Genomic DNA, 27,884 nt, shown 5'->3' with positions numbered 1-27,884 from the left:
TGTTATATATAATCAGCACAAAGTTATAAAATGTGGTGTTTTCTAAGTTGAAAAGAAAAGACACTTACACTATTTTGAAGTAATGTAATGCCATCTTGATTCAGTGATGTCCCGCCAATAAATACGTGGCATGTCGTGCGAATTTTCAATTAAAACGCAACCTTTAGTCACGTAATAATCAACAAATAGATGATTGCCCTTTATATATTTTCCCAAGACCTGCCTCGGAGTATTTTTAACTGATATAAAATTATGTTACACACTTTTTAAAGGCAAAACCTTCAACATTATTTAATAATAACCGAATTTTAAATAAATCCCAATTTGTTTCATTATAAATGTTTTAAAATATGCCTTTTCAGGATTTTCAAGTTTTAAATATAAGTACTATTAAGCCACTTGTTGATTATGAGCCTTTAGAAGCCGGGAACCCATTATATAACAGATAAAAGCATTGGGCATATTCAACCGGGATTCTTCCCCTATCCTCATCTACCAGAGGCACGATTCTGGCCCATGTATAGGCATATATCCATTCACCTATACTGTAGGAATTATGTACTTAGGTACTAAACCTCGTGCCTCTTGGACTAAGGGTTAATTTCATTATTTAACAATACTATGTAATTTTAGGATGATGTTTAGAGGGAGTGAGGCTATAAAATCTACAGGACTTGAGAAAATGAACCATTCAACGGACGAGAAAGAACTTTTGAATCGATAGAGGTTGAACGCCCCTTTATCACTAAGCTTATTTATTGTTGTGTCTGATCGTATTCATTTTTAGACTGGGTAGAAATGTTGCATTCAATGTCAAGGTTAATCAAGGTTATGATCATAGTTTGAATATGTGTGCTATCTACCATTCGTTTGTTAGTTGTCTGCAACTGATAACAATACTGTTAATGACCTGATAGTATCATTGCACATGGCAACACGTTCTTGCCGTATCATTCACTCTTTTTACGAAATTTATTGCATTTAGGGCCTAAATTATTCTTGTTGTAAATAGATGTTCGTTATTGCATTTTGTGTTATGTTCGTTTTACTACTAACGTACTTTAAATAATTAATTGTAATGGGTATCATTGAAAAATACAATACAGCCGATAGTTCGGGACAAATTAAGCATGTTAAGTAATCATAGAAACCAGTATATTATTATTTTCTTGGTCCTCTGTCTATCTGTCTTTCTACATAATGTCATTTCACTTGTCTCTATAAATGCTTTTGACCGGGGCTTTTGCAGATCATGTAGATCAGAAACAGAGGATACTAACATTGCAATGAAACATTTTATTGTGGAATTGATTCTGAAGTGATGAGAAAAGGCTGAATGTGTCATTCTGAAATGGCGAGATTAAAAGGCTAAATGTGCGATTTTGCCATTTACTAATGTTATCAATAACGCACTTCGGATACATGGTTCAGTTTAACCGCAGTCCAAATCATTTAGGTACGTACTAAAGGTCTTTATTCGGATTGTCAGCCTCATCACCCGTGTGCCTCATTATTCATCGAATGTCACGTCACGTGTCAAATGAATTTAAATGTTCTTTGATTAAAACCAAAACTAGAATTGCTCTGATAATGTTAATTGCACAATCATGAAATAAAATGTAATCGTTCCAAAGCCATCAAACCTGTTCAATCCCCATCAAAATGGATATTAATCAGGAATTTACATTTTCCTTTGAATTAGGAAGGCTGCCCTGAAACATGTTCTCCTTCTAATTACATAAGCTTTCCCGAAACAGATCGAAATTCTGATGCTAGGCAAACTATTTAGCTTGAGTCGCTCGGCACTGAAAGACAATCATTTAGTGACGTGTTGAACATGGTCATTCGCTCGGCAGACTGGGCAAGACAAATCGATGGACTGCTACCCGATACATCCTCTTCTTTAACTTCTTGTGAATTTTCATGAATCCCACTATTGATCCAAATAGTGTTGTCATAATGTGGGATATGTTAGAAAGACCTAGTAGATAGTAGAATGGTTGTGAACGTTATTTCTTAAAATACCATCTTAACATCTTCTTAGCGGACTTAACTATAAGTTAAAAGTAAAACTATCTATGACATTTTAAGCAATTTAAAAGCGGTTCAAAAAGTTGATAAATTAAATAGCACGTTTTCAAGTGATCTTATAATTGAGAACATGTTTCTGTAATAGAGCAATTAAAGTAGGAATTATGGTAAGTTCTAAACATTGCCTGTCTCCAAGAAGAAGGAAAAAACAAAACACAATTGTGTGGCCAATGCACATTTGCCAGAACAAAATGCAGACTACTGCTGCAACAAATAGGTATGTAACTTACCGCGTGCCGCGACGCATAAGTAAGAGACCATTATGACTACATGTAACCAGCAAAATTAATACAGATTACCGCAAAGCATAGGTAGATAACCATGGTGATTGCCATATCAAACACAAACTACCGTACGGGACTGGTACGGGACCATTGTGGCTTGCCAGCACAAATACCAACTACTGCAACGCATAGGTAGGTGACCATTTTGACCTACAAGCACAAAAACAGACTACCGCAACGCATAGGTAGATGACCACTGTGACCTACCAGCACAAAAACAGACTCTGCAACGTATAGGTAGATGACCATTGTGACTTACCAGCACAAAAACAGACTACCGCAAAGCATTGGTAGGTGACCGTTGTGAGCTACCAGCACAAAAACACAGACTATCGCAACGCATAGGTAGGTGACCGCTGTGACCTACCAGCACAAAAACAGACTACCGCAACGCATAGGTAGGTGACCGTTGTGACCTACATGCACACAAACAGACTACCGCAACGCATAGGTAGATGACCACTGTGACCTACCAGCACAAAAACAGACTCTGTAACGTATAGGTAGATGACCATTGTGACTTGCCACCACAAAAACAGACTACCGCAACGCATAGGTAGGTGACCATTGTGACTTACCACCACAAACACAGACTACCGCTAAGCATAGGTAGGTGACCATTGTGACCTACCAGCACAAAAACAGACTACCGCAACGCATAGGTAGGTGACCATTGTGACTTACCACCACAAAAACAGACTACCGCAACGCATAGGTAGGTGACCATTGTGACTTACCACCACAAACACAGACTACCGCTAAGCATAGGTAGGTGACCATTGTGACCTACCAGCACAAAAACAGACTACCGCAACGCATATGTAGGTAACCATTGTGACTTACCAGCACAAACACAGACTACCGCAACGCATAGGTAGGTGACCGTTGTGACATACAAGCACAAAAACAGACTGCCGCAACGCATAGGTAGATGACCACTGTGAACTACCAGCACAAAAACAGACTCTGTAACGTATAGGTAGATGACCATTGTGACTTACCACCACAAAAACAGACTACCGCAACGCATAGGTAGGTGACCATTGTGACTTACCACCACAAACACAGACTACCGCTAAGCATAGGTAGGTGACCATTGTGACCTACCAGCACAAAAACAGACTACCGCAACGCATAGGTAGGTGACCATTGTGACTTGCCAGCACAAAAACAGACTACCGCTAAGCATAGGTAGGTGACCATTGTGACTTACCAGCACAAAAACAGACTACCGCAACGCATTGGAAGGTCACCATTGTGACTTACCAGCACAAAAACAGACTACCGCAACGCATAGGTAGGTGACCATTGTGACTTACCACCACAAACACAGACTACCGCAACGCATAGGTAGGTGACAATACTACCGCAACGCATAGGTAGGTGACCACTGTGACATACCAGCACAAAAACAGACTACCGCAACGCATAGGTAGGTGACCATTGTGACTTGTCAATATAAGTAGCGTTTACCAGAGCAAAATTACTAGAAAGGGTGCTTCAATAAATTGCCAATCTTTACTCCTGGTGTTTTTAACTCCAGGATTATTAGTTGTTGAATTACCCAACTTATGGCTAACATTAAAGTTTAGAGCACATTCCATAGCTCTCAAGCTCTTGTTACAACTATATGCTCCCGAAATCTTGTCTAACAGTAATGTTGAATAGGCCAAAACAAACAACATTCTTGTATTCTACGATCGGTCCATGCATGCATGGCATGATAAAGATGATGTATGATTGTCCATAATACCTCCATCTGGAGATCTGGTATTACCGGACTTCTTGACACAAAAACGAACTTCATACACTCTGAGACTAATCAGATACTCTAAACCTGTATTAAGTAATGCTTTCGCTTAAACGTCACTCAACATTATTTAAAAAAGAAAGAAAAACCTGTGCTGCAAGAATTAAATGCAGGTGACCGTTGAAATATGCCAGGATTACTGACCAATATGAAATGTCAGGACAAAATCTAATGCACCATATAGGTTACCATTAGAATTGCCGGCAAATACATAATACTTCAAAGCAGGTTAGTGGCCACTTTGCATGGCCAACACAATACAAACTACTACAAATCATGCAGATGCCAAAAGTAATCACTATGAATACAAACTATTGCAACCCATAGGTACGTGATACAAATTACATAGGTGGGTGACTTCCCAGTACAAATACACACTACTACAATGCAAGGTGACCAGTGTGACTTGTCAGCATAAGTCTACCGAAACGTACCTGTAGCGTTTACCAGCGTACAGTTACTGTAAGGGGAGTGTGACTTCTATGAATTATCAATCTTTGCAAATGTCAAAATTAAGATTGATAAAACATAAATCACAGAACATAGACCTCAAGCTCTTGTTACAAGTATATGCTTCCAAAATCTTGCCTAACAGTAATGTTGAATCGCAAAATGACTATTTGAAGAGCTTATTTCCAAACCATGTTACATGTTTCTCATTTACCTGTGTGATACAGTCACAATTACTTTGACAAGTTTGACATTAGCCACAATGTGCAGACTATTGTTCTCATTTGGGAACCTCACACAGGAAGGCCTCACACAGTATTGTTACTGTGCATCCATCTACTGTTTACTTTGTAATGTAATGGTGCACCCATCCTTTCTAAATCAGAAACATGTGTTTGTGGACTTAATATGGTTTGGAACCAAGCTTTTCATTTTATTTTCTATATGGTAAATGTGTATGGCTCTTAAAAACATCATGTTATACATAATATGAAATAAAACTCAATATGGCGATTCTGGTGTCACTACTGGACTTCTTGATCTTGACCCAAACCCGATCTTCATGAACCTGTACGGTAATGATTTTTAAAACTTCATTTTAACATTGTACTACAATAATTAAGTGCAGTTGCCCATTGTGATTTGCCAGCTAGCTACTACGGACTGCCTCAACGCATAGGTATGGTGACCAATGTAACATGATTGACAGTATAAATACAAACTACTGCAACGCATAGGTAGGGTGACCATTGTGACTTGCCAGCAAATACAAACTATCGCAACGCATAGGTAGGTGACCATTGTGACTTGCCAGCAAATACAGAATACCGCAACGCATAGGTAGGTGGCCATTGTGACTTGCCAGCAAATGCAGACTATACTGCAGCAGATAGGTTGGTGACCACTGTGAATTGCCATCGAAAATACATTCTACCGCAGTGAATTGAAGTGAATACACATATACAAACTACTGCAACGCATAGGTAGGGTGACCATTGTGACTTGCCAGCAAATACAGACTACCGCAACGCATAGGTAGGTGGCCATTGTGACTTGCCAGCAAATGCAGACTATACTGCAGCAGATAGGTTGGTGACCACTGTTAATTGCCATCGAAAATACATACTACCCCAGCAAACACAAAACGTTTTCGACATCATTCGCAAAAGGTTATAAAAGGTTGTCAGAAAACGTTTAAATGTCGGGTTATATAAAGGGTATATTAAGAGTATAAAACGTTTTAATAAACTTAAAAAACATTTTTTGAAAATCTACTGCTCAGCAAACAAAAATGTTTTAAAGAAAACGTTTAAATGTCGGGTTATATAAACGGTATAAAAACGTTTTAATAACATTCCAAAAACATTCTTGAAAACTTGATACAAAACATTCTAAAGAGAATGTTATTTTAGTTGAAAAATATTTTGCGAAAAATGTTTGCCCAAAATATTTTCAATAACGTTTTAAAAACGTTTTCATGACCTTTTATATAACCCGACATTTAAATGTTATTAAAAGGTTTTGAAAAAACATTTAAAAGTATTGTTGTAGTGTGTTTTCATACAAAACGTTTTAAAACGTTATCATGACCTTTATATAACCCGACATTTTAATGTTATTAAAACGTTTTTACCTAAACCAAATGCCAAAATATAACCTATTTAAAACGTTTTTGTGTTTGCTGGGACCGCAGTGAATTGAAGTGAATATACATATACAAACTACTGCAACGCATAGGTAGGTGACCATTGTGACTTGCCAGCAAATACAGAATACCGCAACGCATAGGTAGGTGACCGTTATGACTTTTCAGCAAATACAAACTACTGCAACGCATAGGTAGGTGACCATTGTGCGGGCAATTGTGACTTATCAGCAAATACAGACTACCGCAACGCATAGGCAGCTGACTATTGTGACTTGTTAGCAAATACATATTACCGCAGACCATTGGTACTTGCTAGGACAAATACAAACTACTGCAACGCATAGGTTGATGACCACTGCGACCTGTCAGTAAATACAGACTATCGGTTGTTTAATGTATGGTATATAGAATTGGCTTCATTATTAACTAAATGCAAACTATAGATGGCTCTATTTATCCTAAATCATATTTCTTAATTTGCAAGGGGTAGGTGATCAATACTACCTTTAAAACAGATGGAATAGGTTAAACAAGCAGCAAATAAATTTTATAAACATATTTCATCAAAAAATAAAAGAAATTGTTTGTATTAAAAGCTTGAAAGAGTAATTTTTAGTAACTAAATAGCGCCACCAATTTTGTCATAAATAGTTACATTTTATATCCGAAAAGCTTTAAAAATGCTTTAAAAGTAAATAATTTTGTAAAAGAGGGGAAATTTAAAGTTGAAAATGACTCAAAAGCATCTGTATACATTAGCATGATATCGATTTTAGCTGTTTAAGCCTAAAATTGGGTTGTACATGTTTTGTTTGAAAAACTAATAAATGATCACATCAAACAGCCGCAACACTTAAGTAGGTGACCATTGCGATTTGACAGCACAAATACAGACTACCGCAACATGTAGGTAGGTGACCATTGTCACTTGTTTGCACAAATACCTCAAACTACTGCAACGCATATGTGGACCATTGTGACTTGTCAGCAAGTACAGACTATCATAACACCAGCACAAATACAGACTACCTCAACGCATAGGTAGGTGACCATTGTGCCTTGACAGCAAATACAGACTACCGCAGCGCATAGGTAGCTGACCATTGTGACTTGTCAGCAATACAGACTACCGCAGCGCATAGGTAACTGACCATTGTGATTTGTCAGCAATACAGACAACGCATAGGTAGCTGACCATTGTGACTTGTCAGCAAATACAAACTACCGCAACGCATATTAAAGTAGGTGACCATTATGACTTTTCAGCATATACAAACTACCGCAACAGATAGGTAGCTGACTATTGTGACTTGCTAGCACAAATACACACTACTGCAACGCATAGGTTGATGACCATTGCGACCTGTCAATAAATACAGACTACCGCAACACATGTAGGTGACAATTGCGATTTGACAGCACAAATACAGACCACCGCAACGTGTAGGTAGGTGACCATTGTCACTTGTCTGCACAAATACCTCAAACTACCGCAACGCATAGGTGGACCATTGTGACTTGTCAGCAAATACAGACTACCATAACACATATGTAGATGACCATTATGAATTGCCAGCACAAATACAGACTACCTCAACGCATCGGTAGGTGACTATTGTGCCTTGACAGCAAATACAGACTACCGCAGCGCATAGGTAGCTGACCATTGTGACTTGTCAGCAAATACAGACTACCGCAACGCATAGGTAGGTGACCATTGTCACTTGTCAGCACAAGTACATGTACAAACTACTGCGTATAGGTGATCGCTGTGAAAAAGAAACAATGCATTAGTAAAATGACCACTGTAAATTAACAGCAAATACAAACTGTTGTAGGTAACGAAGGTATGTAACCACTTTCAATCGCCATCGTAAATGTGATCGGTGTGAATTGCCAGTATAAATACAAGCTACTGCAACGCATAGGTATGCGATCGCTCTGAACTGCCACTACAAAAAGAAACTAGGCCTACTGTGAAATTGCCAGCAAAACAAACGGTTGCAAATCAAAGTATGCGATCACTTTCAATAACCACCACAAATACAAGCTACCGTGACTTCGACGCATATGTGTGACCAAACTACTGCAACACATATGTATAATGTGACCATGCATTGTAGATTGCCCGCACAAAATTAACAAATTGCTGCAACAAAATTATGTACCACGTTCAACAACCCGCAACGAGTGGTAAATGCCAAGATAAATAACCAGCACATATTCACCTACTGAAGATCAAAAGTAATTGGCCACTTTGAGTTATCATTACAACATAATATTCTGGTATTCTAGAACCGGTCTATGAAATGTGTTTAAAAAACCACTTAATACATGTACGCAATAAGGATAATCTCAATCTGAATATGTACTAGTAATCCTTATAAAAGACCGCATTCGAGGCCCAAACACTAATTTTTTATTGGCAACAAGAGCATTTGCCGAAAAAAAACCAGTTTAACAGTACATGAATGTTACTTCGGGAAGTCGTGTCTAATTACACACAAATTATAATGGTGGTAATTCATCTGCTGGTTTGGGGCTATTGCTTGCCCTGGTTTTGGACCATAAAAATCCTATATTACCAACATCTATAATGTTTCCTGGTATGTTTCATTGCTCATGTGTATAGATCATGTTCATGAGCATGTTCATTCTATTTTCACGTATTAATGTTAGCAAGTAATCATGGGTCCTATTCATCGTGCCCTATGTGTATGTCAACACCAGGATCAGAAGCCAATAAAGGATTTGAAATAAACGGGTTACGTGCCGGTGTTAAATTCGGGGAACGCCGCCGTTGTTAACAAGCTAAAGACCCAGAAAAAGGAAAATTAACATTGCTATATACGTCATTGTCAAATATGCTGTCGAAGTGCAAAAGATCAAACAAATCAAAAGAAACGGGATATATCGTTGAAATAGTAATTCGGGCCAAATTTGTCGCATGCAAGGCTCTTGCAATAAAAATGATTAAAAGTTTCTTCCAATTACATGTTATTTATGCATACTGTACATTTGTATGGTGGTCGATAACTTGACAAGCTTCCTCTAATATAACACAAAACAAAGCGGTAAAAGTCTTCCAAAACAGATTTTACTTCAATTGTACATGTTGGACAACATAATAATTATGGTGACCATGTTCGCTTCAATGGCAGTTGTGATTGGGGTAAAGAGTTTCCTCTTCTCTTGACCCAGAGGCTGGCAGTAAAATTGTTCACTTGATTGTTGGGAGTGGCATGGCTTTCTCTTCCTTGATCTTTATCTTCAAATCTGTTTCTCTCTTATGCTTTAATACTTGGCTTGAGCATTTTGTTTGAGCTTGGTCCCATCAGGACCCAAGCGACCGTTTAAACAAATTTTACAAACGACAGAACGACAGGTAAAATATCACATCTTTGTATCAGTACCACTTTGTTTACTTTGATTATTTGCACACCGAAAGTTAAACTATCTTCTAAGACCCATTACTATCAGTTATAGCGCTGTCTAATTGGCTAAAATCGTCTAACCTAACAAAGTCAAAATTAACAATTGTCGTATTTTATACTTATCCATAATTTAATCTCATCAATTTAACATATTCTAATGATATCAATATTCTAAGCATACCTAATGAAAACATATCAAAGTCACGTAGGATAAACCGTACTTTCATGTCTGTCTCTTATAGCAATGTAACAGACTGTAGACTGCAAAAAAATATCGTAAAGCATGAAAGTTGCACGATAATTAGCCATTGTCACAGAACACAGGTTATGTAACAAAAGTATTGAAATCTAATACACTTGGGCATGCAAACAGGTATATTGTACGTAAAAACACTTGGTACGTGCCTTCATATGCGTTACATGCTGCAATTTAGTGTTAACACGTACCCATACCGGAATAACTGTGTGCAGAGCATGCCACAGTTTCGGCACTCTGTTAACCAAAACCAAGAATTCGGCACTGTGGTAATAACCAATCTAAAGTAGTTACAAGTAATGTTATTGGAGCTTCAGTCTTGAAACCATGATTTAAACAATCTGTTTGTTAAGAGTTAATGCATGGTTGTTTTGTAAAAATATGTAAAATAAGTACTGTTTATATAATGTAATTATTTCCTCGACTGACGTAAATAATCGTGTATAGTGTCCACGTTCGGCAAAAAAAATATCGATCGTACTCTCGGTTTGAACTTTTGTGCCTAAAGGGAGACGATATTTTTTATCACTTTAACGTAGAAATATCAATTTCATTTGAGTTTATCTTGGCAAAGAATTTTAATTGAGATTATATAGTCATGTTTAAAAGCCACTAGCATGACTTCACGCTCGTGCTGTATTCTTGCAAACTGATTCCGCCCGGCGGGGCCCGACACGGCACGGCAGACTACGTGCGCGGCAACCCCAATGAACATGTATTGTAGATAGTAGATGTTGAGGATAGATGGGGGAAGCCCGGTAGAAAAACGTGTCCCAGGTATCGGTCACGTATGCCCTTCCATTAGTTGCCGTATGTCTTGCATTTTGGCGTGTCTAGCTGAGCTCCCGCACCGCTAAGCTTAGTAAAAAAAATCTCTGTGTATACAAAAATGCCTCAAACAACATCATGACACACTTTCAAAGTTGGCTTTACCGAAGAAAGACTGTTCGGCTATGCGACTCCTACAGGACGCACAAAGTGGACGCGAATTGCGTCTAGCATCTTTTAGAGACCTCATTATGACGATGGAAGATGACATGATAATACATTCAAATAATATCATTATTATGGAAAGTTACAATGGATAATATGTATACTAACTAACCTGTCTGCCGAATGGTGTGTCCAGTCCAATTCCACTCCTGAATGAAAAAGTGCAGAGTTGGTCGCTGCTGTGCCAGGTTGTTGACAAAACAGTTGCGAAGCTGATGCTGGACTGCAGGAATAAGCCATGGACATCACTCCAATGGTCAGATATTAACTTGGGTAAGTGAAGATCACTAATCCTGGTTACTTGCACCTCCGTAATTAACCTCTGTGCACTCTCGGTAGCTCGTTAACTCAATGAAATCAGGTAAAACTCTTGTCTTATAGTTTGAGTATAAACCAGCTGCAAATTTCCACATTCAGCCAACCTCCGTGTGGCAAATTCTCCCATATATGAATTTATATAAGGGAAAAAAGAAGAAGCAAGCGTCATCAATGCATTGCCTGTACTTGTTGTACCGCGGGCGGCCCTCCTGTTTTATTGAATAGATAGAACACAAAATTACATGACAGAAATAACGCTGGCTCTCTCATTTATTAGTACTATCACACACGCTGTACTCAGCATTTCAATATCTCATATTAATCGCGTCAAACTGCGTTTACTATTTCGTCGTTAAATCACAGCATAATTTAACATTAATGAGTCGATGTAATATCGCCATCCTTAATCGTCACCTTAGTCTTTCGGCTCAACGATCGGTCGGTCGATCGTCCGTGCACCTCAAGCCTATCGATGCCGCTGCAAATTCCTTTCGTTGATTTTGATTTAGTTTGGCACACCCCTACAAAACAAATAGACCAACCCGAGAAAACTTAATAGGTCTAATCAATCTAAACCATATTTCAAATTGGACGATGAACACTTTCTAATGTAAGACGTTTTATGGCATTACCAATGCATTGTTTTAGTGCTTATAACGTGGCGGGCAAAACCAATATCAAGTTCTTGTATAATGCGTGATGCATACCAAGTACATTGTGCTATTACATTTGTGGCAATCATCACATATACAAATCTAATAAATACAAAATTTAAACCGCCTGTCCAAACCCAGATAATTTGGATATGCAGGCTTGTGGCCGAATATTTATGAGTGTGGAGACAACTCCTGTATCCACACAACACTTGTTGATGATTTCAATTCCCTTTTTGATATCTGTCCTATATCATTGATAAATGTCTGAAACCCACTTTCCAAACGCCAAGCCAAACTCAAACTAGACATATCATTCTCTCAGTGGCGTAGCTAGCGTCATAGGGGCACGGGGGCACGTGCCCCCCAATCGATTGCAAAAATTAGAAAATCCCACAGGAAAATTGCCGAAAAACGGCTTGCCCCCCAATCAGACCCGGTGCCCCCCAATCATGGTCGGGGCCCCCCCCCCCCTCTCCAATGTGATGACCCCACGCTACGCCACAGATCATTCTTGTCAGCATAGGTCTGATAGGGCTAAATGCTATTAGGTAGCAATATTACAACATACTCGACAATGTTCCAATAATTGTAGAAACTAGGCATGTTCGTACCTTTTACTTCTTATGTGCCAGTGAAACACCTGTAATGGAGCCCGTGTAACAAATCAAAACTTTACCATTCTCATTTCAACATTGTTACATTTGAAATTTTAGGACTGATGCTAGTGGATTGTGGTAAATCGCAAATTAACAAACATTTTTTCAAAACAGCAGCCCTAAAATTATGAAGCGCATGTAAATTGAACGTTTCTAAAATAGTTGATCAGAAACGGACATTTACTGCTGGAACTCGAAATGTCAATCACATCAAATTTAAAATTAAATTTGTACAATATCTAACTTTAGTCATTTATTAACTTTTATTGAAATTCGCAATAAATTCCACCAACAAAAACTTTACAGTGTAACCGTCACACGTTTCGACAAGTTTAAATATCAACGCCATATACACGACCTGTTGATTGCGTTGAACTAATGAAGAAAAAAACTGATAGACGAGTCGACAATCAACGTTTATTCAGGTAACATGTCATGTGACCTGCATGCTACATAATGACACACAAAATGCGTCTTTTTTTCTTTTCTTTTTTTGTTTGTTTGGGTTTTTTTGGGTTCAGTTTTTAAATATTTTTTTTAAAAGCCAAATGCCAAAAAAAGGTTCCGGAGAAGGTGTCAGATTCTTTTGCATTTCAACATAACACAAAATGGCATTTCAGGAACAATATGGAAATTTCAGCAGAATTGTCATCTAAAATATTGCATAAGAATTTTATTTCTAATTCTATTAAAAGAGGAAACTGATTTTGCTGGGTGATTTCGCGCGACAAATGACGCAGTTTGCTTGAATGCGTCAATTAATAATGTGACCTAATGTCGACAATCGTCAATTTCGAGAACAGAAATATAATTAGATAGGGCTAGGACTACTGGATTAGGGTTGTGGCTGGGATATGGATTAGGATTAGCAATAACTGCATACGCGTACATATCGAAAGGTTTGGCTACAAAAAGGTACTCTTATAAATGCACACAGTTTCCACGTCGATACACCGAATACACAAATTTGTCCAACCACAGAGAGTGTTTACACTACACGGTTGAGTGCATATAGCATCATAAGAGCTGTGTGAGCTTCTAGCTGGTGACTAGTGGAAAATACGGCATCTGCGATTGGTTTTGTCAAATCCCTGATAGTTCTCTTCATCCAATCAGAAAAGTTTTTATATCGAACGAAAGCTAACACTTCCCGCTAAAAACACTTTTTTTCCCATTACGTGAACAGATGACGCAATTCAATGTTTATAGCAAGGCGAATGTGGTAAATCTGTTGAAAACGGCCTATTCACGCACAATTTTGACCAAGATGTAGGTTTTAAAAGTCAAAATTCTGGTAGATCCTTACAATATTTTTCAAATTGTATGTCATTAAATGAAAGAGCACACTTGTCCATATACTAGATTCATTTCAATGAACAATGGCCAATTTTCTTTAAATTGCCAATCTTGTGCAAAAAGTTACTATTTTCGCCTGTTTTGTCATACGATTGTAAAGTCAATGAACAATGCTAAAGAGCACTTAGAAATTGACACTGAAGTGTAAGAAATCACAACTTCTTTAATGCGAACTGCACACAATCACTATACTGTTCAATATATCCTTATTATGATGTGGCGGGAGTTTTGAAAGCACGGGCCCTGGACAAAATATGATGCCCGCGCATACTGCCAGGCAATTACGTCAGAGGTCAACTCATCTATATAGCTCGCAGTTTCATCAGTATCAATCATTAGACGCCAGTCCGATTTCATCACTAGTCTTCTACCTTGTGCAAGGATCCAAACACTTTCATACGCATAGTGAAGTTTCATTTGAATCACTGCGGCTGTTTTGATAATCCGAAGACCTCAACTTTGAACAAGGCAGCGTGGCACAATGGTTAAGGTCTTTGACTTTAGAACAAGAGGTCCTGGGTTCGATTCCCGGTGGAGGCAAAACACATTGAAAAAATTGACAAGTATTCGCTCCCTGTATATACACGCATTTGAATTGCGACAGATGCATTGGATCATATGACAAAGATCTAACGGCCAGTTCCGATTAGGGTAACCATGGTAACGCTTGTAAAAAACCGTTCCACCATGACCTGGGCCGGCGACACAGGAGATCAATATTTAACATGTCTTTGCCTGATATTAAATGATTCACGGTAAATAACAATAAAAGTATCTGATTTCGACTTTCTGCACTCATAGAAATGACTTGTTCGCCTTGTTGGCGCAATTCAAAAGGAGTAAGTTTGGACAACTCAAAATTAGTGTAAAAGTTGCCAAAACAAAATTCATTTTAGTTCTCCGAACTTAAAAAATGCTGAAAAAGCTCAAAAAGTTCCGTCAACTAATTAACTTTGTTTGGCATTACTTAAAAGTTGATGTAAGTCGTTGCGTCAACTTTTTAAGTCATGCCAACTTCTGAATTCAAGTTCAGGGAACTTAGAAAAATAAACAAGGTTCAAAGAACCAATTAGTTGAGTTATTGTAACTCAACATGTAAGTTGATGTAACTCGTTCATATTAAGTTACTGGTACTTATTGTTTTGAGTTATTCCAATTTGGTACTTTGTTACTTAATTCACGTAATTGGATCATTTTCTGCACAATTAGCACACCTCTAGAAAATTATGCTAACCTAGGCTATAGTTTCATTTTCTGAGTTGTAACAACTCAATAAAGTAAGTGCAAATGAGTGCGACCAACATGATGATATCGAGTCAGCGTACAGGCGTGAAAGTGCAGCGTCTTTACCTCAAAATGCAGAAATAAAACTTAAAATGACTATGAAGGTAACATTTTGACCATTTTCGGACATTTATAGACTTTTTGAACCTGTTATCGGCACTCGATAGGATAAGACTGTAAACAAACAAAACATGAAAGCAAAGTATAGAGTCAAATTGGGTTATAGAGCAAAAGTTACATTTACAAACAAACAACGCATTGTGTTTTTGATGAGTTTAAAATTAACAACCAATGCATGAGACATAAAATGTCAAAAATTGCAGTATAAGTTTATGGTATAACCGTACAGTCACGATATTCCTGCAAGAATTTGGTATAGCTATAGGTACACAACGGGGGAAACTAAAAGATCATAGCCTAATTTCCAAATAAGGAAATTAACCTAATTTTAATAATGACCCAAAATAACCCAGTTATTAGGAAACTAGACAGATATGGGGAAATTGAAAGGCGAATAAACGGAGTCTTGGGCAAATATGATTCATAAATATATTCATCTAGGGGCACATTGCATGACTATCAATTTCAGATCGTTTAATATGTTTTTAAAGGGAATTATGATAAATGCAATTTCACATATGATATTAAATGCTATATATTTACTGTTTATTTTTCTGGTGGGGACAATTAATCTTAAAACTACTTATATAAAGCTAGATAACAATACATTTATCAATGTCATATTAACTCAAATTAGTTTTGACGTTTTTAAAAGTAGGCCTACTCAAAATTTTTTCCTTTCTATTGTTTTTTATAAAATCTCTATTATGCATTTCAGCTTGGAGAAGGCTTCTCTGAACAAATTAACCATTGCAAGTTGACTTCCATAAATTATTATTCCAAGAATACATCATATCATGAAGTTCAAGAGATGAAAATAACATACTGCTGTTGTCATTTCCAAGTTTAAATTGGGACCGTTGCCGTTGTATCATTGCATGTAATCAAAAGTATTACTTTAGCATGAAATGATAAATATATTTAAAAGGAAATGTTCATAATGCAAACATTTGACAACAGTCGAAAATGCTGTTATCTGCTTTGCAATCTCAATTGGCTTCATGCATTTCTGATATAGAAAATGAGTGAGGGCGTCAATGCATTTTACTGGCCACTAGAAATCTTTCTTCCTATGAAAAACAGTGTAACTCATATTAAAACTTTTTGCGTTTGAGCAAGTCATCAAGTTTGTTTATATAATTACCATTATAAATTATGATTACAATTAATTACAATAAGTATTATAAGTATTATTATTGACTCGATCTTTTGTCACCAAATGGCATGGTCTCGGGGTAATATTTACGCGTTGAAATGCAGCACTTGATTTTCAGTTCTTAGCCAAATGTTCACTTTTATGTGGAATTGCCCATCAATTGCTTTATTATACAAGGTCTTTTGGGGAGGGGCTGTATCATATTTCTGAGGACGAATCTCATCACAGTGAAACAAATAATTAGCAATTAATATTTGATTATGGATATTATCAAACACGCGCTCGTGTACGATAATTGATGATCAAAATGTCTCTGTTTAGAATCAAAACTAGCATCCGAAATTTTACTTCAACGTAGGGCCCCTACTAATTATTTGTTAAATATTTTCCACCACTATTTTTGAATCGGCAGCATTATGTCAGTCAATTTAATCACAGTGATGGTTACTGTGTTGCTAGAATATGATCTGCTCGCTCTGTTTGTGTAATACATTAGTATAATTTACTGATATCACTAATGGATACTTTTAAAAGTTCTAAACAAGCAAGTAACATAATAGTCAAGTTATATTTTTGAAGGAAGAAATAAGAAAATCTAACAAAGCGACACCTTGGATGTAATTGTTTGATGCAAATTATAGTGAGGGCAATGCATTATTGATGTTTAACTTTTTACAATTCTCGTTTCTCAATTGACAAAAATCACAATTCAGACCATGTAGCTGAGTGACTTCCGTAAATTGTAAAATCCATATTTATAAATCATCAATACTGCGGTGATGAGAAGCAGCTACAAATGCGTGTTCAAAATGTTCAATTTGTCGACGTTTAGCCTTTAATTTTAGTTGTAATACAACTAGCCGACCAACGACAGCAACTAGTGGTAGCTATTCCAATGAGTCACTGTAACGCCGGCATTGTAGTTTGTTGCGAGCTTTCTCATCTGCGCAAATTGAGAGCTTTTTGTGATGTACTTTCTTTCCAAAGCTGACACTATTGGATGTTCCCGTATGGAAGTCACGTCCAAACCGAGTGTATTTCATTCTTGTGGACTACATCAGTCTCTGTATATTACGAATTTACCCCATCGTGTTAATTTGAACTTGTCCATGTCAATTTATCTGCTTTATCATAATAAGAAGCATTAAGCAATTGTTTTCAATAATCGTTTAATTATCGATCATTTTTCGATACTGTTTAAAATGATTTTTATTGTTTTGGACTAGTTGGGTACAAATACATGTAGGCCTATTAGGTATAGAATGATATATCCAACTTTTTCGTAATTGACCACTTCTTTGCCGTTGGCGGCGTTTAGCTCTGCCAACTCCAATTAGGTCGGAGTTAGCGAAGTGAAAAACTGAAAGCGAGGCCAAAGATGTAATTTCCATACTTTGCATAATTGGGAGCTATTGGGAGTATAATGTAATTTACATCTTTGGCCTCGCTTTCAGTTTTCCGCTTAGCTAACTCCAGCAGAGCCAAGCGCCGCCAACGGCATCGAAGTGGTCAATTACGAAAAAGGTGGATAGGGTAAAATGGTCAACAAAAACATATTTACATTTACCATTCTGCAGGTTTACAGCGTACAATCATCAAGATCATGCAATCATAGCGGTTTTGTTTCTGTGGTTTCAAACCATTATGCAGTGATTAATAAACTATTAAAGCCATAATCTACGATTTCCATCAAATTGTAATTGTGCAATTCTTTAGTCAAATGCTGAAATATGCTGAAGTCTTTTTGGTCCCTTTCTTTCGTTCTCTTTTAGTATCAGTCGGGAGGAAATGTTTTGGGCGAGGTGGGCTAGATTATCAAATTTCAGTAACCATTTTTAATTTTGTTGTCTTTTATTCCAGATCAGATTTGTTGAGTGTCAACTATACCAAAAGGAAATAGGCGTATTAACAACTTTAAGAGGTAAAACTATATACATTATGACTGCTTGCGGACAACATGTACACAAAAAAACATCTAAGAACTCATTTTAATATTAGTATTATTATTATTTATTTTGACCAAATTCGCCAAAAAAATTGAAATCTTGGTTCTAAATCATGTTTTTTATGATTTTTTCTTAAATTTAGCATTTTCAACCAATTTTGGTGAATATTTCTAAAGTTGGTCAAAATGAAATAAATAAAAATGGGTTCCTAGATCTTTATGTTTAGAAAATTAATGAAAAAATTAGAAACGGCGGAAAATTGTTTTGGTTATGTTTCCAAACAGATTTGGGTCATATGCTTTTTTTTAAATGATTTTATCAAAAACTAAAGTATTTTTACATAAATTCGTCAGTTTTTTGCCATTCTAAAATAGACCTATTTATCTTTTATGTATTTTGTCTTTAAGGGCTCAGATAGCGACGTTTTCACGTATTTTTTGGTGGGACATGAGATCACATCAGACATATAGATTTGCATTTTGAACACGAGGAATGTCCTTCTGATATCAAATATTTTGATTGTTTGAAATTCGCAATAATACACATTTTATGACAAATTAAAAATTTATATTTTTGAAATTTAACAGTTAATTGTACAAATCTAATAAAGTGTATGAAGGGATGAAAAGCCGTCCATCATATGAAAATTTTGACCTTTAAGATATCGATTTTCCCCCCAAACACCAACAAATGGTTTTGTTTGGGGGGGGGGGTGTATATCTTCAATACGAAAGGTCAAAATGTTCAATTGGTGGTCGGGTTTTGAGCCCAGCTACGTAAACCTTAAGTACATTTCATTAGATTTAAAAAGTTTACTTCCAGGACTGTTAAATATGGTTAAATATCAAAAATATCAAATTTTAATAATAATAAAATTTGTCGCGAATTTAAAAAACAAATCTAAATTATTTGATACTAAAAGGACATTTCTCATATTCAGAATGCAATTCGATATGTCTGATGTGCTCTCAAGTCCCACAAGAAATACTGTGCAAACGTTGCTATCCGAGCCCTTAATGCTCCGCGTGCTAGCCATGAAAAGTTTTGCGCTATTATTTTTCTCAAAATATCAAGAGCTATCTTAACCACTGAATCAATAATAGGCTTGTTTGTACTCATTTTAATGTATTTTTAAAAAGATAGTACATTGTGTCTTTAAGCTTTGTGGGTTAAGAACAGAGAAAGATTTGAAAAGCTTGCAAAATAGGGTATTCGGCTTAACCACTAGCAGACTATGTTAGAACATTTATGACACTAACAAATGTGCCCCTTGATTTTGATGGTTTTTACGATCCTCCGGATGCGGCAAATCACTGAATGGGCCTTTAATTTAAAAAAAAAAGATCGTACATTGTGGCTTTAATCTTTGTGGGTTATGTATAGGGACTGTATAGGAACTGCAAACCATAATGTTACATGTTCTTCCTGCTCTTATTTATACTGTTTTATGCAAAACATAATTCTACAAGTATGCATTATCAATTAATTATTGCTTAACATAAAAGTGCTATGCAGGTGTCTTCGTCATGTTTGAACTGAGTTATATAGACCGGAACAAAATAATAGACCTATCCTTGATAGGCTAATACATGCTAGACACGTACAATATACAAGTTTACTCAATTAACCAAGAACAATTAATCATTAATCAAACAGGACATGGAAATTATTTATTTATTTATTTATTTATTTATTTATTTATTTATTGATTGATTGATTGATTGATTGATTTATTGATTGATTGATTGATTGATTGATTGATTGATTTAAGAGAAATAGAAAATACAAAATTAAGAAAACATTTACACTATAGGCATTATCTGCAATAGGTATTTTGTTTGTCAAGTTTGCAACATGTAGTATTTATTTATTATTTATTATTGAAATTCAGACAGTCTACTCCCGTGCATGATGCTCAGGGTAAGGTGTACAGACAGTCGGACTTTTACCTGATCGGAATTTCTGGCTGCCGCGAGATCTTTGTCATTCATTCCCCACAATTCAAATGCAGTATAAATGGAGAGAGTGGATATATTTTGTATATTTGCCTCCACCGAGACGTGAACTGGGACCTCTTGCATCAGAGTAAAAGACACTTGGGCCACACTGCTCTGTATAGACTATGCCATAGTCGATTTTTGATACATAAAAATATGTTATTAATCGTGATGAACGCATTCAGTTGAAATCGAAATTATACTGATATTTATTACATCAAAATACTAGTAAATGGTTATAAGAAGTTTATTAGTGAGAGTAAAAGTAACGTGGGCTTATAATATTATTGAATAGGCCTACATCATAATTATCATTTATCTTAATGGCATAATTATAATGGCTCACTTCAATACTGAACAATTCTGATTTTAGAATCCACCAGTTTCGCGAAAGCCCGAGTAAAAGTCACTTGGGAAGCTAACAAACAGAGGGGGTACGGTGACTGAAAAGATCAGATAAGAAAATCTATCAATTGTAGGCCTACACATACAAATCAGGGTTTTATGCTTAAATGTATAATAGCCAGAGTATGGGCGATTGGACTGCGGAGAAGTCTATGCTCTGCATGTAGAAGTACGGTACTTTTCTTAATTTCAAAGCTATACATGAATGAAAACAAACAAACCAAAGAAAAACACATTTTTTACTGATTTTTGAGAAAAGTAACACATGGCAGGCAAAATTTACACCTATTTCATTTGAATGAAACTAAAAGATTTTGCAATTCTGACAACTGGTAATTTCTATTATAATGTCGTTAAAATATATGAAGCATCAATTTCTTGCTTGGCTTCTACAGACTTCTCCGTAGTCCTCTTGCCCATTGTGCATACTCTGACTATTGCATTTAAACTCCGATTTGTATTATTTTTTGGACAATTGATAGATTTCGTCACCGTACTCACTCTGTTTGCTAGCTTCCCAAGTGATTTATTTTTACTTGGGGTTTCGCGATTAATATTAAACTGGCAGATCCGAAAATCATGAGCCCTCATATTTATACCAATATATTTTGTATTCGATAACACATACTTTACTTTTACTGTTACTTTTAGGCCTACTAATCATATAAACCTGTTTGACCATATACTGAATACTTTACTTGTGATAAACATCTGTATAATTTGGAGTTCACTATATATGAGCTCATTTTAGTTATCAAAAATCGACTATATGGCTTCTATGAAAAGCGGTTTGATGTTAATTAAGAAAGGTTTATGGATTTATTATTAAAGTAACTCTCTTCATTTTAAGCCACATAATAGTCTCTAACTTAGGCCTATACATATTGTTTAGACTATATTTCTCATAATTTTGGTTTTTCTGGTTTTTCTTCCAGATCTACATGACGTTATGCACTGCCTACACGGTGTACGCAAGTGGTCACGCCATTTGGGTCACACACGGACACCATGCACGGATGCACGGACCAGAATGAACATGATGACATAAGTTGTTTTTCATTAGTGATCTTCCAAACCAAAACACCCTAAAATTCAGGTGTTTGCATTTGTAGAACAAGCACATGTGCCACTGAAGCGGATATATGGCAAACATTTTTTATCATACTAAATCTGGAATATTCAGTTATTTATGATAAGATGTGTCCCGCCATCCCAGTGACCGATATTGTCCAAAATCCAGCTTATGCCCCTATATAATTATTCGGACTATGCTTGATGTACTCAGCTGATGTCTCCCTTCCTCTCAGGTCGAATGAAACGATCGAATTTGAAAATGGACAAACTGAACTTCAGCCAGTGAAAATATCAGAAAATATTGCCACAAATTAAATATTGGTGGGAGCAGACATTTGGTCAAAAAAAATCACTAATGTGTTCAAATAATCTGAACAGAAATGGATTACTTCGGATTACTAAAACCTAAAGATTATAGACTCTAACTAAAGTGCTTACAACAATTTATAACAAATTAATAATAAAGATTGTACTCTTTATTATTTTTCAAATTTCGTTCACCTGTTTTGACTGTAATTATTCGCATCATGAGCTTGGGAATTGTCTAGCTGTCACTTCTAAGCTGTACTTCTAAGCGATAACACTTTAACATTAAGGGGTCGGTCACCCACATTTGGACTGTATTTTTGTGGGCCAGGGAGCATATCAGATACACCAAATTGCATTCTGAATATGTGACCGTACACTACGAATGAGCCGTAAATGTCCTCGATTGTATTCTGAGTTACAGTGTAAAATGGGCATGAAGGTCATATTCATAGCTATTTCAATTTGGTGCTACGTGTATCTCATTAAATGAGGTACGCGTAGCACCAAATTGAGGTAGGTCTATGAATACGACCTTCATGCCCATTTTACACTGTAACTCAGAATACAATTGAGGACATTTACGGCTCATTCGTGTGTGTACGGTCACATATGAGGAATATCCTTCTAATATCAAATAATTTTGATTTTTTTTTTTAATTCTCGATATAATACAAATTTTATGGCAAATTATTAAAAATGTATATAAATATAACTTTATAAATCTAATGTTAGGCTATGTACTTAAAGTGTATGTAGCTGAGAGGAAAAGCCGTCCATCGTATGAAAATTGTGACCTTTTGTATATTGAGGATATAAATTTTTCCCCAAAAGACCTACAATTTTTAGGAAAAAATGCATATCTTTATTATCTTCAATACGAAAAGTAACAATTTTCATATGATGGAAGGGTTTTCTTTCTAGCTAGCTGCAACCACTTTTATTTAAGTGCATATCGATATATTTATAAAGTTTACTTTGAGGACTGCTAGATGTCAAAAATATATATTTTAAATAATTTGCAATAAAATTTGTGTTATATCGCAAATTTCAAAAAAAAATCTAAATTATTTGATATCAGAAGGATATTCCTCGTATTCACAATACAATTTGGTGTGTCTGATGTGCTCTCAGGTCCCACAAAAATGCTCGTTATCCGAGCCCTTAAATGGAAGAAAATGGATTTGGGACAAAAACAAGAAAGTAGAAAGTTTTATCAATTTGGCTAATAATAAAAGAACCATTTGTACTGAACTTAAGGGGGTACTACACCCCTGCCCAATTTTGTGCCTATTTTTGCATTTTCTCAAAAATTATAGCGCATTGGGGACAAGTAAGATATGTATATTATAGGGGCAAGAACTACAACTACTGCACTGGAAATTTTGTTTCAGCACAGACAACAGTTGCGGAGTTACAGTCAAAAATGAGGGAAAACCAATATTTGATCAATAAATCAATAACTACTTGCTTTGAGTTGCTGAATTTTCAGTACAGTAGTTGTAGTCCTTGCCCCTATAATATACATATCTTACTTGTCACCAATGTGCTATAATTTTTGAGAAAAATGCAAAAATAGGCACGAAATTCGGCAGGGGTGTAGTACCCCCTTAACCTATAATCAAATCACAGCAGAATATCAAGTTTTCCCAGGTGCTTTGCAAAGAGCTAGCTCAATCATTTAGGCCAAAAAGATCTATGTTGCTAAATGGTACGGTAATCAATGTTCACACAACATTAGCCAGGATCAAAAGATTCATCTCAAACCTCACAGTCAAATTCTCGAATTTGATCAGACTGATGAGGCATGATGGGAAGGTGTGATTCTCTGCTGTGGAGAACGATTGACTTTGTCAGAAATCTGGTGTCTCTGTTAAAAAAGGATGAAATCTAACATCTTTCATCTTGTTCATCCTTCTCCTCATGTTACTAATATTATGTAAACAGTAGAAAACGTTGTCCAAAAACAAAATATAGTCAATGGACATTGATCCAAAGTACTTTAGTCCAACTGAATTATTTATTTATTTATTTATTTATTTTATTTTAATCATATTTATCCAGGGTAGCCCAATTCAGCCAAATAGCTAGTCTATCATGGGGTCCTGCGATACATTTACACAACATTAAAAAGCAACAATTATCAATATGCAATTTAGGCTATTTAGGCCTGTGACAACTACTAGTATTAGATACAAAATTAAAATACAAAAATACATACAATTTTTTAAAGTAAATAAAAACACATCATTTACAAGGGGCCTACATGCTCAAATTTGTAAGACTTGCATCTTTGCTTGAAAGTCTGCACAATTGTTTCGGCCAACCAATATTTTAAAAATATTAGGTATACGCGTGTAGGCCTATATACTAGTATACGAAATATCTTTTGGACCAAAATTTGGACACAGATCTGTGATTTCGACAAAACAATATTGTACCAACTGTATTTGGACAAAACAATATTGGACAACTGTATTTGGACAAAACAACATTGGACCAACTGTATTTGGACAAAACAACATTGGACCAGCTGTATTTGGACAAAACAACATTGGACCAACTGTATTTGGACAAAACAACATTGGACCAACTGTATTTGGACAAAAGAATTTGGACGAAATGTCATACCCCCTACCCAGGTTTACTTATAAAGTATATTGAAACTTTAAGATAAAACCACAGAGTGCAGAACCGAGCTGTGAAGCCTAGATAACACTGAAGTACAATTGTAGATTTGTACATAAAAATGTGGGGTCCTTAAGACCCCTTATTTTTTTATCCGCCGTCCCATGACCCACATGTTGTTGGGTAGGCTAAAAGTTGCGACCGTATACGTGCATGTCACTTTTAATAGGGCAAATGAAGTTTAATTTCGTCTTAGTTTTATCCCAGATTTTTATGAGCACTATAAATACTATTTTAGGCCTATATTATGCATAGGCTATATTTAAACATATATCATATATACACCTTTCTATTCGCAAAATATGTAGGCCTATACCATTGCGAATATGTACCCGAAATAAGGCCTATTAAATAGGCGTTGCAAACAGCGATTACATGACCCATAACTTGAAGAAGTCAAGGTCCTTGATTATTCCGCAAGATGGAAATAGGCCCTAATTGAACGAAAAATTAGAAAACTGACTAGACACGCGAAATATTTGTAATCTGTTCCGATTTGTGGCCTGTGTATCTGACACATCAGGCGAGCGGATAGAATTAACTCTGATAGATTACATACCTTTCTTGTCAAAAAACTCATTCAGTTCAGCAAATCCGATGGCATAATATTTCGGTGGTTTCCAACGTCAACACCAGGATATTTACAAACTATGAAACTAAACTACAGCGTACCCAAAGAGCACATTAACTACTGTGAACTTGGACAGATAACATTCAAAATGTTGTCTGTGCAGTTGAGGTCGACTACTCCACTTACTTCAAAAGGTGTGCTGCATTTACCTAACTAAAATGTACTTCTTCTTCGTGAACATAAACTGTACATGACATTGGCAAAGCTGACAGAGAGAACATGAATGTTCTGTATAAACATAGTGAACATGAGTTCAAAGGTGATTCGTAACTGTCTGGCGTTCGAGTTCCCATGCCGTGTCAATACGGTATAGGGTGTAACAAAATATTTCAATTGAATACCGTATCAAGCTACATCAGCTCGGGACAGTGCCGTACTTCGGCACTAGATAAAGCTAAACACTAACTTGTAGGACGTTTCTAAACATGTTTAATAAAACATGTCAAACTTCCTATGTTTAGGCATATTTCTTAAAAAATAAGCCAGCAAACTTTTATTTAGAATCGTGGTGCAGTTTATAGAAAGGTGTTTAAAATGAAGTCTAAACACTGTTGTTACAGTGATGCATTTAGAATTCTTATTATTAACGGTAGTTCCGTGCGGGCACATGTTAATACGAGATGCTTAACAAGGGAGTCTAAAAAGCTATAGAGCCTAATGGGCTTGCATGCTGAATATGGAAAGGACAGAGAGAAATAGATTTTAAAATAAAGATCAAGGAAAAGAAGGCCACTCCATTTTCTTCACCTAACTGAATCAACGATCAACCATTTTTATAAGGCTATGCAACATAGAAGAAAAACATAATGATATTCGAGAAGTATTTGTCCAGAATCCATGCACCGTAACGGCCGCCCCTCCTCCTCGTAATTTTTCCCGGGTACGGAGCTTGCTACACTATTTTGCAAAGACCTTTCGGCATTGCACAGTGTCATCGCCCCGATATCTTCATGGCAGAAATCGCCATGGTAGGTTGAATCCACCGCCACGCATGGCCATTTTGTTCCGACCTGTTTTGACGCATAATGGGCCGAAGGACATCTTACTAAGGCTGCTGACCTCGCTGTGTGTGAGCATAGATTATCAAAAATCTATGGTGTGAGTTAGCATGCATCCGCCATAGGTCACTGCTTTTAGACTACCTCCACGATTGACCTATACACTGCGCTATATAATTCGGCACATATAAAATCAGAATTATTGTCAGTTTTTGAGTTCAAGACGCAAGCTTCTTCCTCAAGACGCTAGCTAACGACTATCATATCTGTTCAACATGTATATTCAAGTGCAACAAACCACATCTGGCTTCTTTATACAAAATCATTTACGGGAGATATTCATCATTTTCTATCCCGGTATCCAAAGATTTTCGTCTGAATATCAACATCGTGCATATCACATTCACGTGTATCGATCCCGGGTATTTATTTTAGTATCTCTGCTGTACCAAGTAATTATTAGCCAGGCGATGTCGGTGTGCACTGGGCGTCGGACTTCATAAAACTGCGCCAAATCGTGCAGTGCGAAAGGTCTTTGCAAATTGGTGTAGTCCTGCATCTTTTAACAACAGGCTATCAGTTCATAATTTCATATTTTGTTTGCATCAGTTCAGAGAATAGGCATAACAAACACATTATAGGCCCTAATACATCAGCCACCCAGTACATGTCCATATGGGTTAAGGGAGCATATAAAAATCTGTTCGTTAACTCTTGGAACATATGAGCCTATCAATCATTATTGTTGAGCCTATAGGCACAAGTGTAGGCCTTGTAAGTTATTAATATGCTTTCAATTTCCATATGGAAAATTTAGAGCCTATTTTGAACTCTCTATACCATATTTTTTCTGGAAAAAAAATGAATAAAAATAATAATTATTGAATGTAATTTTCTCCATATGCATTCATGTTGTTCATTGATTGTCTCAATTGGACTTTCAACTTTCAGTGGCTTATAGGCAGGGACAAGGAGGAAACGCCATCCCTCCCTTCTGGGATTTGGCCGCCGGGATATTTTACCATTTTTAGAACATTTTTGTCCATTTTCGTCAAATTGTATCTCCTTAAACGGCTTGAAGTCGCCACTTTGCTCAAAAACCTGGCCACGCTCCTGTTGTCCGGGTCTCCTTCCTATATGTACATTAAAAAAGAAACAAATCATGAACATGGGGTGGAAATGACACCCCTCTAAATATCATTCCATGCCACGGGATCTCATTTTATATCCCATACTATTCCTCTTGTGTGTCAGCTTTGTTTGTCTCAATAGATGAGTGCAAACACTGTTATATATCATGACATGCTCCCCTCCGACTCGCCTAAAA

At 36.4% G+C, this 27,884-nt stretch overlaps 1 protein-coding gene across 1 annotated transcript in view; it reads right to left on the bottom strand.

Annotated features, from left to right (window-relative positions):
- LOC140152809 (uncharacterized) overlaps nt 1–11,747 on the bottom strand; it is a 172,665-nt gene extending 160,918 nt beyond the window's left edge. The window contains 1 exon segment of the mRNA XM_072175309.1: nt 11,079–11,747. Within this exon segment, the coding sequence (XP_072031410.1) occupies nt 11,079–11,206 (128 nt within the window). The 5' untranslated portion in view covers nt 11,207–11,747.
- Nucleotides 11,748–27,884: the final 16,137 nt, after the last annotated feature.

The sequence above is a fragment of the Amphiura filiformis genome, chromosome 5 (genome assembly GCF_039555335.1).
Source record: "Amphiura filiformis chromosome 5, Afil_fr2py, whole genome shotgun sequence".
Classification (NCBI taxonomy): Eukaryota; Metazoa; Echinodermata; class Ophiuroidea; order Amphilepidida; family Amphiuridae; genus Amphiura; species Amphiura filiformis.
The sequence above is the reverse complement of the archived record's forward strand: the minus strand, read 5'-3'. Positions and strand labels throughout refer to the sequence as shown.